The following is a 16,637-nucleotide window of genomic DNA, read 5'->3' on the forward strand; positions in this document are numbered from 1 at the left end:
TCAGTCAGCGCGGGCTTTGCTGCTCACGGTCACTGGACTCGCTGGCTGCTCGGGATGGAGAAGCAGATCGCCGAATAAAGGCTTGGATTTGGGTCTGTTCCTCGCAGACGTATGGATTCGGAAGATTTGGATTACAGCGCACGAATAAAATTGTTTCATTTCGTAATTATATGTTGCGTTTTTGGTGTATTTTATAGTTCTATCGTCAGTCACAGCATGTCGGAGAAAACGCCTTTTGTGGCCCATGACAATCAAAGTAAACATTACATGACAAGTAAAGGTTAAACGATTGCAGAAATTTTATTTATTTTAAGGTTTAAAGTGAAGTCTTGTTTAACATTATGTAGGCATATTCTTGGAAACGAGCTGGCTGCAGAAATCACAACAAAACGAAATGTCATAATTTCATAAGTAAACAATTTAATAATGCAATTGAAAACAAGTTAATTTAAAACTAAATTTAAAACTAATTAAATTACTGCCGCGATTTCAATATTCATAAGGATTAATTTTTAGGTGTCGTCAATACGTCGATTTTGTACGTTTGTCATGTCACGCATTCGTTTGTTATTTTTTAGCACCATCTTGTGGCAGTTTGGTGTAACAACAAAGAACATTTATAATTGTTAGCTATTTTCTTAGTGGTTGATTTAGACCATGTGACTCTTGGGTTAGAGGTTAACCAGGAAATAATCGCAGTGTTCCAGATTTTCTCCATGTGGTTGTCCAAGAAGTTCTTTACTCTATTTCCTTTGCGTTTTGTGCCTTGGAAAGGCTTTGCCTGTAAGTCTATTACTTTTCTTCAGTGTTTGTAAGAATGTATATACACGTATACATGTGAAATTCATAAGTTAGAGTTTAAAACTATTACTCTTCAGTGATAACAATATTAAGCAGAGCATGAATGTAGCCCTTTGTTATGTTTGTTCATATAACATTGTAAATTAATTTGCATTTATTTGTGAACTCTCTGTAACAAGACGTTTGTTATCTTTATATGTTTCAGTTTTACAAAAAATAAAGAAAAGAATAAGAAATGGTAAAGGAAAGAACCTAACAGTAAAACTTTCAACTTTACTCCTGCATAGATGCTGAAAATACGTCAGTATTTATACATTTAGATGCTGAAAATACGTCAGTATTGTACGTTTTAGTGCCGGTAAAAACGTAAGTAAATGTACATTTTATAGAACCACGTTACGTAAAATACATACAAATTATCATGAGATCAAGTTGATATTTTTACAGTCTTTGTATTTTGGTTCCACAGCATTTCCAAATGCAAAAAAAATTGAAATATTATTATTAAACATTTATTTATAAATTATAATTTAACATTTTTTATATATATATATATATATATATATATATATATGATTTACTCTTCACTGACACAAATGAGAGTAAGTCATAAATTATATATATATATATGTGTGTGTGTGTGTGTGTGTGTGTGCTCTTCACTGACACAAATGAGAGTAAGTCATAAATTATATATATATATGTGTGTGTGTGTGTGCTCTTCGCTGATACAAATGAGAGTGAGTCATAAATTTGAGTGAAAAAAACAAATGAAGAAAAAATTCTGTGGTCTCTAGGGTCAGTGATTGATTTCTAGTGATAAAGAAATAAAGCCAACTATTTATTGACTTCTAAAGACACTTTTTGTCTAATCAATGATTAACTCTTTCACAACAATGTCTTAAATGAATTATCTTGAATTATCTAATAAACACAAAAGGGACACAAAAGTGCCCGTAGTTGAAGAAACACCCATGTGTTTGTGTGTGTGTGTGTGTGTGTGTGTGTGTGTGAGAAGGACAGAGACTCCACAGAAATGAGACAGAAAAAAGATCATCCCAGGTCAGGGAGAAACTTTATGCCTGGATACCCTGATGCTGACTGCTTTAAGCTCAGAAAAAACAAGAGACCGAGAGAGCGAGGGAACAGGGAAAAAGAAACAAAGACAGCTAGAGAGAGTGTCTTTCTGGAGAAAAGGTGGGTGAGACGATGACTGAATACAACAGAGAGTGAACACAAGCAAACAATGAAGATAAAAAGATCCACAAACACAGTAAAGAGTCACTGGGAGCCGCCCAGGGAGGAGAAGCAGCGAGCTGGCGTTCAAGGCCGAAATACGGTGAAATATTAACCGCAGCATTCTTGATTGAAGGAAACAGTATGATGTTAGACTGAATAAACAGGAGTACATTACCGCGGTCCAACTCTTTTTCCGTTCACAAATCGCACTCATCCTTCGATGGCTCTAGCAGAGCCGAAGGAAATGGAGTTGATCTCTATCGAGCTAGACATTGTTTGAAACACACGGAGTATAAGGTATTTAAGCATAAAAAGTGGCGAGGGAAATTGGCGTTTGAAAATCACCGTGCTGCTAAATCCAGCTCAATGTGTGTGTGAGAAGGACAGAGACTCCACAGAAATGAGACAGAAAAAAGATCATCCCAGGTCAGGGAGAAACTTTATGCCTGGATACCCTGATGCTGACTGCTTTAAGCTCAGAAAAAACAAGAGACCGAGAGAGCGAGGGAACAGGGAAAAAGAAACAAAGACAGCTAGAGAGAGTGTCTTTCTGGAGAAAAGGTGGGTGAGACGATGACTGAATACAACAGAGAGTGAACACAAGCAAACAATGAAGATAAAAAGATCCACAAACACAGTAAAGAGTCACTGGGAGCCGCCCAGGGAGGAGAAGCAGCGAGCTGGCGTTCAAGGCCGAAATACGGTGAAATATTAACCGCAGCATTCTTGATTGAAGGAAACAGTATGATGTTAGACTGAATAAACAGGAGTACATTACCGCGGTCCAACTCTTTTTCCGTTCACAAATCGCACTCATCCTTCGATGGCTCTAGCAGAGCCGAAGGAAATGGAGTTGATCTCTATCGAGCTAGACATTGTTTGAAACACACGGAGTATAAGGTATTTAAGCATAAAAAGTGGCGAGGGAAATTGGCGTTTGAAAATCACCGCACTAAATTTAATGTGCCTCGATCCAGCTATATCTGTCTGTCTCTTTCAGTCAGTGGAAAATATGCTTTGATGGCGCTGGGAAGAGAAATCGCTTGGTTTCACTTAAAATGCTTACGTGAACAACACGCATGCAAAAGTTAAATTAAAAATATTCTACACTCTTAAGTTAAGTTTTCTTAAAATAAATCACAATTTAGTTTTACATGACCATCACATACCTATAATTAATTCTAGCTATTGTACCTTTAGGACTTGTATGTATATAAATAACCCCTATTATGATTAACTGACTTCTGCATAACAGCGTAGTTCATAACACACTGTCGTTCATCAGGGTGGGCCAAGTAATCACATAAAATGTCATAATTATGAGATAAAAAGTCCAAAATCTGAGATAAAATGTCATAGTCATGAGATAAATCTAATGATAAATCTATGAGATAAATCTACATTAGAACCAAAAATGCACGAGATAAAAAGCAAAAAAAATTCACGAGGAAAAATAATTAGTGGTAGACCGATATATCGTCAAGGCCGATATATCGGCCGATATTTGGCAGTTCTTCTGTTTGGCCGATGTGTTCGAGGCGGGACATTTATTTTGACAGCGCTGAGAATGGCAGCACCTGAGCACACAGTGCTTACATTCTTCCTCTTGTTCGCTGTCGTCGTTCAGTTCTGTCTAATACGGATAGAAGTCTATCTAATAATCAGATAGAACTGTTAAACAAAGGATTTAAAATGTAGGCTATACAAAAATTTATTATAACGATTGCTTTAATATTATTATATAGTAGAAAGGCAAACATTATAATACTTTCTCATTTGCGTCAGCATTCAGCAAATACGCATTTATATCATTTAAACAAATCTTTGAATGACTAATGAACATTTAATTTCCATTTATTTAAAACCTTGCAAACTTAGTCAGATCCAGTTGTGAGATCTTGTGAAGTGTGCATTTGTATCCTGCATATGATCGCGTGTTCTCTGCGTGACGGTCGATCCGTGTGAATTGAATGCTGACAGGAGGAGAGTTCAGCTTCACTGGAGACACGCGATCGACAAACTATAAAGTGATTTCAAATTATGCTGCGCTTTATGTATTTGCCCACTGTCATATTCATGTCATTTTCATTGCGTGCTGTATGTAAAATGAGTGTTATCTTGGCTTTATTTGAGAAAAAAAAAATTATATATACAGTGGGTACGGAAAGTATTCAGACCCCCTTAAATTTTTCAATCTTTGTTATATTGCAGCCATTTGCTAAAATCATTTAAGTTATTTTTTTTTCCTCAATGTACACACAGCACCCCATATTGACAGAAAAACACAGAATTCTTGACATTTTTGCAGATTTATTAAAAAAGAAAAACTGAAATATCACATGGTCCTAAGTATTCAGACCCTTTGCTGTGACACTCATATATTTAACTCAGGTGCTGTCCATTTCTTCTGATCGTCCTTGAGATGGTTCTACACCTTCATTTGAGTCCAGCTGTGTTTGATTATACTGATTGGACTTGATTAGGAAAGCCACACACCTGTCTATATAAGACCTTACAGCTCACAGTGCATGTCAGAGCAAATGAGAATCATGAGGTCAAAGGAACTGCCTGAAGAGCTCAGAGACAGAATTGTGGCAAGGCACAGAACTGGCCAAGGTTACAAAAAGAGCCGCCCAGGGAGGAGAAGCAGCGAGCTGGCGTTCAAGGCCGAAATACGGTGAAATATTAACCGCAGCATTCTTGATTGAAGGAAACAGTATGATGTTAGACTGAATAAACAGGAGTACATTACCGCGGTCCAACTCTTTTTCCGTTCACAAATCGCACTCATCCTTCGATGGCTCTAGCAGAGCCGAAGGAAATGGAGTTGATCTCTATCGAGCTAGACATTGTTTGAAACACACGGAGTATAAGGTATTTAAGCATAAAAAGTGGCGAGGGAAATTGGCGTTTGAAAATCACCGCACTAAATTTAATGTGCCTCGATCCAGCTATATCTGTCTGTCTCTTTCAGTCAGTGGAAAATATGCTTTGATGGCGCTGGGAAGAGAAATCGCTTGGTTTCACTTAAAATGCTTACGTGAACAACACGCATGCAAAAGTTAAATTAAAAATATTCTACACTCTTAAGTTAAGTTTTCTTAAAATAAATCACAATTTAGTTTTACATGACCATCACATACCTATAATTAATTCTAGCTATTGTACCTTTAGGACTTGTATGTATATAAATAACCCCTATTATGATTAACTGACTTCTGCATAACAGCGTAGTTCATAACACACTGTCGTTCATCAGGGTGGGCCAAGTAATCACATAAAATGTCATAATTATGAGATAAAAAGTCCAAAATCTGAGATAAAATGTCATAGTCATGAGATAAATCTAATGATAAATCTATGAGATAAATCTACATTAGAACCAAAAATGCACGAGATAAAAAGCAAAAAAAATTCACGAGGAAAAATAATTAGTGGTAGACCGATATATCGTCAAGGCCGATATATCGGCCGATATTTGGCAGTTCTTCTGTTTGGCCGATGTGTTCGAGGCGGGACATTTATTTTGACAGCGCTGAGAATGGCAGCACCTGAGCACACAGTGCTTACATTCTTCCTCTTGTTCGCTGTCGTCGTTCAGTTCTGTCTAATACGGATAGAAGTCTATCTAATAATCAGATAGAACTGTTAAACAAAGGATTTAAAATGTAGGCTATACAAAAATTTATTATAACGATTGCTTTAATATTATTATATAGTAGAAAGGCAAACATTATAATACTTTCTCATTTGCGTCAGCATTCAGCAAATACGCATTTATATCATTTAAACAAATCTTTGAATGACTAATGAACATTTAATTTCCATTTATTTAAAACCTTGCAAACTTAGTCAGATCCAGTTGTGAGATCTTGTGAAGTGTGCATTTGTATCCTGCATATGATCGCGTGTTCTCTGCGTGACGGTCGATCCGTGTGAATTGAATGCTGACAGGAGGAGAGTTCAGCTTCACTGGAGACACGCGATCGACAAACTTTAAAGTGATTTCAAATTATGCTGCGCTTTATGTATTTGCCCACTGTCATATTCATGTCATTTTCATTGCGTGCTGTATGTAAAATGAGTGTTATCTTGGCTTTATTTGAGAAAAAAAAAATTATATATACAGTGGGTACGGAAAGTATTCAGACCCCCTTAAATTTTTCAATCTTTGTTATATAATCGGCTATATATCGGCCATCGGCCTCCCTGCTTTCCAAAATATCAGAATCGACTGTAAAAAAAAAACCCGGTCGACCACTATTCATAATAATCACAAAAGTTGCATTTATGCCATAAAAAGTAGATATTATGAGGATTTTATAAAAACAATTCATAAAAAAAATCATAAAAAGTAGAAATTGACAAAAAGTCGCAATTATAATTCGAAAAGTAAACATGATTTTAGCATTACATCGTATAATGGATAAAGCCATAATTATGAAAAAAAATTCGAAATTATGACAAAAAATATTCACAATAATGAGATTATAAAATTTTAATAAAAAAATCATAACATCACATTAAAAAGATAAAAATATAAAAAGATAATTATACACAATTATCACATCAAAAAATCTATATTGACCAAAAAAAATTATAATTATGAGATTATTAGTCATTTTGACAAAGTCGAAATTAAGTCGTAATTATGACACATAGTAAACATTTTAGAATAAAAAGAAATAAAAAGTATATTATTAGTTGAAATTAAGATACTGAGATAAGTCATAATTATGACAAAGTAGAAATTATGACAAACTCAATTATGATATAAAAAGTAAACATTTTAAAATAACATGGCATATTATGATATTAAAAAGTCATAATTATGAAAAAAAATTTGAAAATGAAATGAGAAAATGTTCAAGCTGTGAACATTAAAGCACTAAAGACACAGTTTTACAAATAATTTACACAGAATATCTAATATGTATAAACGTATGATTATGATCTGAATGTCATGATACGGATTTGACATATTATATTACAAATCTATCCAGCTTCTCTTCTATGTAATGATAATGCGAAATGCCAGTCTGCACTTCGAAGGGTCAGTGTCAGATGGGGTCAAAGTTGAAACACTCTGAACTTTGAGCATAGCATTACCATGCTTGACCTGCACACAATACACAGCTGGCATTAACACTAGCTTGATGCTTTGCTCAGCAGAGTTCAGTGCAATGAGGAATGTGGACAAAAATCACATCTACATACCAACTTCTTTATTTTAATTTCACAAGACCAAGAAAATCCTGTTTCCGTGATATGACTTATTTAAAGTAAACAGAATCAAAACTGACTCTACTTATGCACAATTCTATTACTGATTTATCAATTCATTACATTTGATCCTAGGATTGATTAATTTCTGTATATTAATCTCTCTCTCTCTGTAATTTCCTGTCACATCTCCACTATCTTGTCAAATAAGGGTTTTTTCAGTAGGGATGCATTAAATTGATCAAAAGTAAAGACATTTATACTGTTACAAAAGATTCCACTTTCAAATAAATGGTGAACATTCTATTTATCAAAGAATCCTGAAAAAATGTATCATAGTTTTCACAAAAAAATATTAAGCAGCACAACTGTTTTCTACATTGATAATAATAAGAAAAAGAATAAATGTTTCTTGAGCAGCAAATCAGCATATTAGAATGATTTCTGAAGGATCATGTGACACTGAAGACTGGAGGAATGATGCAGAAAATCCAGCTTTGCATCACAGGAATAAAATACATTTTAAAATATATTAAGATAGAAAACAGTTATTTTAAACTGTAATAATATTTCACATTATTTCTATTTTTACTAGGAATGCACCGATACCGATACTGGTATCAGTATCGGGCCTGATACTGAGCTCCTGTACTCGTACTCATACTCATACTCGTTAAAATGCCCCGATACCAAACGCCGATACCACACAGCATGTGATAAGCCCATATTCAGACAATGAAACACTGACAACAGACAGCAGAATGAAGTTATTAGAGATTAAAGATGTCTACAAAGTACATGTATGCAATGAATATAAAACATTCAGTATTAATGCCTGTATAGCTGATTTGTGCCAACTGGTAAGCAAATCACGCTGAGTGGATTGAGCGCGCGGCGGCGCAGATGCGCAAGCTTGTCGAGTGAATATATCTTTCTCACAGACATCACTAGAAAGTTTGTAGTTCGGTCGGAGACGTCAAAAAGAAGTAAAACAATGCACACGTTACTTAATGGTAGGGAGGGAGGGAGGGAGAGAGAGAGCACGCACTTCTGTTGTGTGATATTTATTGATGTTCGCTCACTTAGCATGCATCATTTGGATTAAAACTATATCGTAAATATAAGGCCATTTATAGGGGCATTCACTATAAACATCATATTATTTTCAACCTTAGGCATAAACTAACAGCTTGTGTGAAATGCGCTAGACTGCACTATTCTGCACCAGTACAAATACCTGCACGCGTTGTGCGTGTTTTGCTTGCTTCATGAGTGTTTCTGCATTATATGAGTGGCTTTGGAATATAAATCGCTGCACGTTTCAGATGAAAAAAACGCGCCTTCTATTTATGAAAATATCACAGTTAGGAGATTTATAACGAGTGATTCCCTGCATTATTACAGCAAAGCGCGTGATTACAGTACTAAGCCGCTGCAACGGACCAGCTCTAATGCTATTAAATTACAGATGATGTACCATAGAGCAAAAAAATGAACAGTGAAAGTAACAAAAACTTGTAAAATACATTTTAATGGGCATAATTAAGTGCGAAAATAACAGAAGGATATACAGTCAAACCAAAAATTATTCAGAGACCAGATATAATTTTTGATATTTTTTTTACTAGTGGGTGCAGGACACTATAGTTCATTTATGTAAAGTGAGGATAGCTAAATAAAATAAACTGTGATATATTATACCCAAAAATTATTCATACAGTGGACTACCAGCAAAATTGATACAAATTTGGGACCAAAAATTATTCAGACAGAGTCTGGGAAAAAATTTAAGTTGAGGTTTGCATGAAGCTGGGTGACAGCATGCCCAGGACACTACAGGCTGTCATTAAGGCTAAGGATCACCCGACAAAGTATTCATAGTTGTGTAAATATTGACAGCTGTATGAATAATTTTTGGTTTATTGTAATCCATTACATACCTTTCTATCAAAGTTATCTGACATTATCAAGCTGAATTTGTTCTGACACAGTTTAACTCTGAGTTTCTGTCATATTTTATTACCATTTTCTAAACTATAACGAATAAACTGTGATAATAATAATATTATGAATATTTTGGTATAAATTTCGGTTTGACTATCTATTTGATAAATGAAGTTAACCAACTAACATTATACATACTCTTTTGGTTTCTGTACCCAATATTTAAAAAATTTACAAATGCAATGAAAATATTGGTATCGGTTTCCACTTTCAAATAAATGGTGAACATTCTATTTATCAAAGAATCCTGAAAAAATGTATCATAGTTTTCACAAAAAAATATTAAGCAGCACAACTGTTTTCTACATTGATAATAATAAGAAAAAGAATAAATGTTTCTTGAGCAGCAAATCAGCATATTAGAATGATTTCTGAAGGATCATGTGACACTGAAGACTGGAGGAATGATGCAGAAAATCCAGCTTTGCATCACAGGAATAAAATACATTTTAAAATATATTAAGATAGAAAACAGTTATTTTAAACTGTAATAATATTTCACATTATTTCTATTTTTACTAGGAATGCACCGATACCGATACTGGTATCAGTATCGGGCCTGATACTGAGCTCCTGTACTCGTACTCATACTCATACTCGTTAAAATGCCCCGATACCAAACGCCGATACCACACAGCATGTGATAAGCCCATATTCAGACAATGAAACACTGACAACAGACAGCAGAATGAAGTTATTAGAGATTAAAGATGTCTACAAAGTACATGTATGCAATGAATATAAAACATTCAGTATTAATGCCTGTATAGCTGATTTGTGCCAACTGGTAAGCAAATCACGCTGAGTGGATTGAGCGCGCGGCGGCGCAGATGCGCAAGCTTGTCGAGTGAATATATCTTTCTCACAGACATCACTAGAAAGTTTGTAGTTCGGTCGGAGACGTCAAAAAGAAGTAAAACAATGCACACGTTACTTAATGGTAGGGAGGGAGGGAGGGAGAGAGAGAGCACGCACTTCTGTTGTGTGATATTTATTGATGTTCGCTCACTTAGCATGCATCATTTGGATTAAAACTATATCGTAAATATAAGGCCATTTATAGGGGCATTCACTATAAACATCATATTATTTTCAACCTTAGGCATAAACTAACAGCTTGTGTGAAATGCGCTAGACTGCACTATTCTGCACCAGTACAAATACCTGCACGCGTTGTGCGTGTTTTGCTTGCTTCATGAGTGTTTCTGCATTATATGAGTGGCTTTGGAATATAAATCGCTGCACGTTTCAGATGAAAAAAACGCGCCTTCTATTTATGAAAATATCACAGTTAGGAGATTTATAACGAGTGATTCCCTGCATTATTACAGCAAAGCGCGTGATTACAGTACTAAGCCGCTGCAACGGACCAGCTCTAATGCTATTAAATTACAGATGATGTACCATAGAGCAAAAAAATGAACAGTGAAAGTAACAAAAACTTGTAAAATACATTTTAATGGGCATAATTAAGTGCGAAAATAACAGAAGGATATACAGTCAAACCAAAAATTATTCAGAGACCAGATATAATTTTTGATATTTTTTTTACTAGTGGGTGCAGGACACTATAGTTCATTTATGTAAAGTGAGGATAGCTAAATAAAATAAACTGTGATATATTATACCCAAAAATTATTCATACAGTGGACTACCAGCAAAATTGATACAAATTTGGGACAAAAAATTATTCAGACAGAGTCTGGGAAAAAATTTAAGTTGAGGTTTGCATGAAGCTGGGTGACAGCATGCCCAGGACACTACAGGCTGTCATTAAGGCTAAGGATCACCCGACAAAGTATTCATAGTTGTGTAAATATTGACAGCTGTATGAATAATTTTTGGTTTATTGTAATCCATTACATACCTTTCTATCAAAGTTATCTGACATTATCAAGCTGAATTTGTTCTGACACAGTTTAACTCTGAGTTTCTGTCATATTTTATTACCATTTTCTAAACTATAACGAATAAACTGTGATAATAATAATATTATGAATATTTTGGTATAAATTTCGGTTTGACTATCTATTTGATAAATGAAGTTAACCAACTAACATTATACATACTCTTTTGGTTTCTGTACCCAATATTTAAAAAATTTACAAATGCAATGAAAATATTGGTATCGGTACTCTGTATCGGCAAGTACCAAAAATAAAAGTATCGGTATCGGGCGAGTACTGGAAAAAGTGGTATCGGTGCATCCCTAATTTTTACTGTATTTTTGATCAAATAAATGCAGCCTTGGCAAGCATAAGAGACTTGTAATAATATTATTTTACTGTTTTTACTGCATTTTTCATTAAATAAATGCAGCCTTGGTGAGCATTAAAAAATACTACCAAATCCAAATACATAAATGAGTCAAAGACGAAAAAGGGTTTAAGCATAAAAACAATAAGTGTAATACTGCTTTAAATTGTTGTTGTTTTTCCACAAAAAATTTTAAAGTTTTCTGTTTAATTTAATTGCTATTTTGTTTTTCAGAGCAAAAAATAAATATCATAAATTTTTCCCTGATTTACAGAAGACACCCACTAAAATGTCATTCAGTGTAACATTCTTGTCAGGCATATTTACAACAAAAATCAATTTATGACATATTAAAAGACTAATTACTTTCACCCCAAATACTAAGTAGTTGTAATTTTACATTTTTTTAAATTTTCCACTATCCTAGGTTTTGCCCATTTGTCAGTAAGAATTTTTACTCATTTAAAACACAATAAAATGTAATATGCTCCCTTATTCTTTTATATACAGTGGGTACGGAAAGTATTCAGACCCCCTTAAATTTTTCACTCTTTGTTATATTGCAGCCATTTGCTAAAATCATTTAAGTTAATTTTTTTTCCTCATTAATGTACACACAGCATCCCAATATTGACAGAAAAACACAGAATTGTTGACATTTTTGCAGATTTATTAAAAAAGAACGAGCTAACTCTGCTCTAACTGTCGACTAGCAGTGGGAGTCAGATTGCCCCCTAGTGGATGGCTAAAGATTTGTTAACTCATATTCATAAATTCTCAAGAGAAAGTCTCTGAATTAACTGATGCTCGCACCCCCCTTGACAGGTGCCCCACAGGTTGAAAACCCCTGCTGTAGGTGAAGCTGGATCACGAATGATTCGCGCGAACATAGATGCATTTATGTAGATCGGGGGCACATTCCCTTCAGAAACAAATGTAATCCACTGCGTCTTCAGCGCAATAACGACTGCTATGTTCATTATTACATCCAACAACAGAACACCTCAATCGCTTAGGAGTCATTCTTGTCTACATCTGCTCCGGCGGTGAAACAATGGCGGACTGATGACAGCTCACTCCGGGCGGGTCTAAGGTAAGATGCCAGTCCAGTCTCTACTGTCAATCAAACTATCGTGGGAGGGGCCTGTCTGTGTGACATCTCGATTTGAGAAAGGGGTAAAGAGTTTAGTAGATTAAAAAAAAAAAAAACACTGGGTGGTTTTTTATCATTAAAGGGTGGTTGTGTACACACACTGCCAACAAACATTTCAGTTCAAACTACTTGTAAAAGTGCATGTAGCATCCTATGACCCCTTTAAGATGAAAGCTGAAAAATATTTATTTCAGTTGAGTCCAGACACAAAGGACATCAGCAGGGACCGGATCTAAACCAGTGACATTACCTTAGGATATCAATTATCATGGTCCAACAACACAGCAGCACAAACTTGAACTCACACACACACACACACACATACACACAAGCAAACACGCACAGAGCAATTGCGGTGCCGTATTGATCAACTGCTACATCACTGTTTGGCCAAAGTCCATAAAGTTTGTAGAACCCAAGGGCTATAGCAAACTTACTCAAACATACACACACAGATCTATTATTCAGGATCTTAAAGCTCTCGTTCTAGACAAAAGCCTGACGGAATGTGCATAGGATTCCTTTTGGAATTTCTCTTATCGTTTGGAACCAAACCTAAAAGAATCCTAATGGGAATTAAATAAGATCCCACAGGATAATCTGGAATTTCCACAGTATTTTTATACCCGTTGAATTTTGTGCAATTTTTGATCAGAACTCTACTTATAATACTGGTCAAAAGTGTGGAAATAATTACGATTTTTTTTAAATGTTTTTAAAAGAAGTCTCTTCTCCCAAGGCTATGTTTATTTAATCAAAAATTATAAAAAATAAAATGAAAAAATATAAAAATTTTAAATAACCGAAATTTTCCCTTTTTTTCTATTTGAATATATTTGAAAAAAATATAAATCAACAAAACTGGTTTTCAACACTGATAATAATAAGATCCATTATTAATAATTGACCACCAATAATAATTGAGCAGCAAATCAGCATATTATACTGATTTCTGAAGGATCATATGACACTGAAGACTGGAGGAATGATGCTGAAAATTCAGCTCTGATCACAGCAATAAATTACATGTTAAAGTATATTCAAATGGAAAACTGTTATTTTAAACTGTAATAATGTTTCGCAATATTTCTGTTTTTGCTGTATTTTTGATCAAATAAATGCAGCCTTGGTGAGCATAAGAGGCTTTCTTACCAACCCCAAACTTTTGAATGCCAATGTACTTTTTGAAAATAAACATTATTTCAGTATGTTTTACTTTATAATCTTAATTATTCCAAACTTTTGACCGGTAGTGTTTATGGTACTGGAATAACCTCTAAGGAAATCAATCAGGATCAGTTAGCATGTTTAAATACTGAAAGATTTCCTTTAAATGTCCTACTACTCTGCAAAACCATAACTCAATAGCTACACCAACACTGGAGCTGAGAAAAATGTCTTTAAGGTTATGATTTACTTGATATTAATTTCACATTCTGTTCTCTCTGAATCTGAGCAAAGTTAGTACAAATCCTTCCATCACAGGACAGATCTCAGTCTAAGACACTTGATTTTGTCAACGTGTGTAGTTTCTGCACTTCATGCAAAGTAAATAAACATTTTAGGATTTGCGACATAGTTGCACATGGTTTGAGTCGGAATGACAGTCTAATCTTCATTGATGTAAATTATGTGAGCGACTCAAATCAAAGTCCTATAAACCATCTACAAAAGGAAACATCTGTCCTGACTCTTCTCTCGGTGGAAGATTTTGACGTTTATCTATGATGCCTAAAGGCTGTTTTCTCCAGAACACCATGTGGAGACACATGTGGAATGTTCCTCACATTAAGCCACCAAAACAAAAATACGAAAAACAAAATCAGAGTGTGTCTTCATATTTATGTGACAAGAGACAGAAAGGCTAATTTTGTATGTGATGCTGCATATGAATGACAAATCAACCTGTAAGAGCATTTGCTACACATATCCAGGATATATTGCTAAAAAATCCTATTGTCATAGGGAAAAAATAGCTTTTCTAAGAAAAAAATAATGTAAATTAAAAAGAATACAGATCCTGCACCACTACGTTTTAAGCTTACACTATTCACAATAAGTTTGCATTGTGACAGAAATTTAAATGTTCCTCAGGCTTACAAAACTATTAATGAAAATAATGCAAATTACATGTTTATGTCTTGTAATAAATATTTATTGTGAATAGTGTTTTAAAATATCTAGTTTTCCTTATGTGCTATGCTAGAAATCTATATTTAAAATTATATCTAAACAACATCTTTAAATAATTATATTTTATAAATTGTGAAATACATTTTTAATGAGTAAATGAGCAAATATATATATATACATATATATACATATACATATACATATATATACATATACATATACATATAATATGAAATAAAGCTTTTTTATATTTTATTTTATTTCAGTTAACAAAAATGTTTTTTTAATGGTTTTAATTTTAGTTAACAATAATTTACATTTAATCATTTAGCAGATTCTTTTATCCAAAGTGACTTACAATTGAGGGCAACAGAAGCAAACTAACAAAAGAGTAATAATATATAAGTGCTGTGACAAGTCCCGGTTAGTCTAATATATATATATATATATATATATATATATATGAAAACAAGTAGACAATAGAAAAAGCAAAGAGAACGCTAGTGTTAGAGGGTCAAGCTTTTTTATATATAATAAATAAAAGTAAACAAGTACATGGAATAGAAATAGTTAGCTATAATAACCCTTATCAGGTCAGGCCATGTTTCTATCACTCTATAACTAATTTTGATCTGAAAATAAACCACACGCAACATAGGAAAAACACATTCGCTTAAAATAAGTCATGAAAACACACATCTGCAAGTTCAATACCTCTGTTTGTTCTGTGGCAGAGCTTTGGAGTCCACAGCAAACATCTTTGACACAAAGACGATTACCGGCGCCGTCTCATCAGCCGAACAATCTAGAAATGCTACAGGAGACAAACACACAGAGCAAACAGATTAAAGAAGTCGTCTTATTTAATGCCAGCAACACCAGTGTAATTGTACAATTCGGACTTTGAACATAATACGGATGGTCTTTTCATATGAATACGAAATCAAACAAAATGTCACACCTAAGCGCCATCAGAAATGACTTTACAGCGTGATATGACAAACCCTAAGCCAGAATTGAGGAGCACTTCTCTTTTTTATGCACGAGCTCGAAGAAACCTCAGCCTGAGGCCACACGAAATTAAAAGCATCCAGCTATTACACAAACTCTTGTCGGAAGTGTGTGAAAGCTGGAGAAACAAATGCCCCCCAGCAACTTTTACCACAGACGGCTGCAAATGTAGTTTAATTAACTACAGGTTCCTCAGTGCAGCACTTTAGATTTCACAAAGAACCCGCCAATCAAGAACCCACATTCGGCTCTCTGGGGTTCCCGAGCAGCTATATCGTAGATTAAAAAAGTTATTGATGTTTCGTTAAAGGTTCTTCAGATCAGCATATTGATTTCAGGGGCCTTTAAAGGGGTCATATGATGCGATTTAAATTTTTCCTTTCTCTTTGGAGTGTTACAAGCTCTTGGTGCATAAAGAAGATCTGTTAAGTTGCAAAGACTAAAGTCTCAAAACCAAAGAGATATTCTTTATAAAAGTTAAGAGTCAGCCACTCCTACCTAAAATGGCTCGTTCTAACACGCCCCCACATGTCTACATCACGATGTGGGAAGATTTGCGTAACGCCGCCCAAATGTTCACGCAAAGAAAGAAGGCGTAACTTTTATTCTCGCTGTAGTATTGTTGTTGCCGCCATGTCGTTAAGGCACTGTGTGAATTGTTGTGAAAGCGAAACTACTTAGTTTGGCCTTCCAAAAGAGGACGATAACCGCATCGTCATGCCTAGAGCTGATCCGTGCTGGTCGCTGAGGAAATACTTCAACTTCGCGCTGTGGGTCGCCGGATCGGCTTTCACCGTGGACGAAGCGGAGTCCAGCC

At 34.7% G+C, this 16,637-nt stretch overlaps 1 protein-coding gene across 2 annotated transcripts in view; it reads right to left on the minus strand.

Moving 5' to 3' along the window:
• Nucleotides 1–16,637, minus strand: part of efl1 (elongation factor like GTPase 1) — a 122,348-nt gene that overhangs the window by 79,716 nt on the left and 25,995 nt on the right. For both annotated transcript variants that reach the window (XM_016280409.1, XM_016280408.1), the window contains exon 12: nt 15,524–15,623. In XM_016280409.1, the coding sequence (XP_016135895.1) occupies nt 15,524–15,623 (100 nt within the window). The remainder of the gene's footprint in view (nt 1–15,523; nt 15,624–16,637) is intronic.

Source organism: Sinocyclocheilus grahami, unplaced genomic scaffold (genome assembly GCF_001515645.1).
Source record: "Sinocyclocheilus grahami isolate Dianchi unplaced genomic scaffold, SAMN03320097.WGS_v1.1 scaffold140.1, whole genome shotgun sequence".
NCBI classification, from domain to species: Eukaryota; Metazoa; Chordata; class Actinopteri; order Cypriniformes; family Cyprinidae; genus Sinocyclocheilus; species Sinocyclocheilus grahami.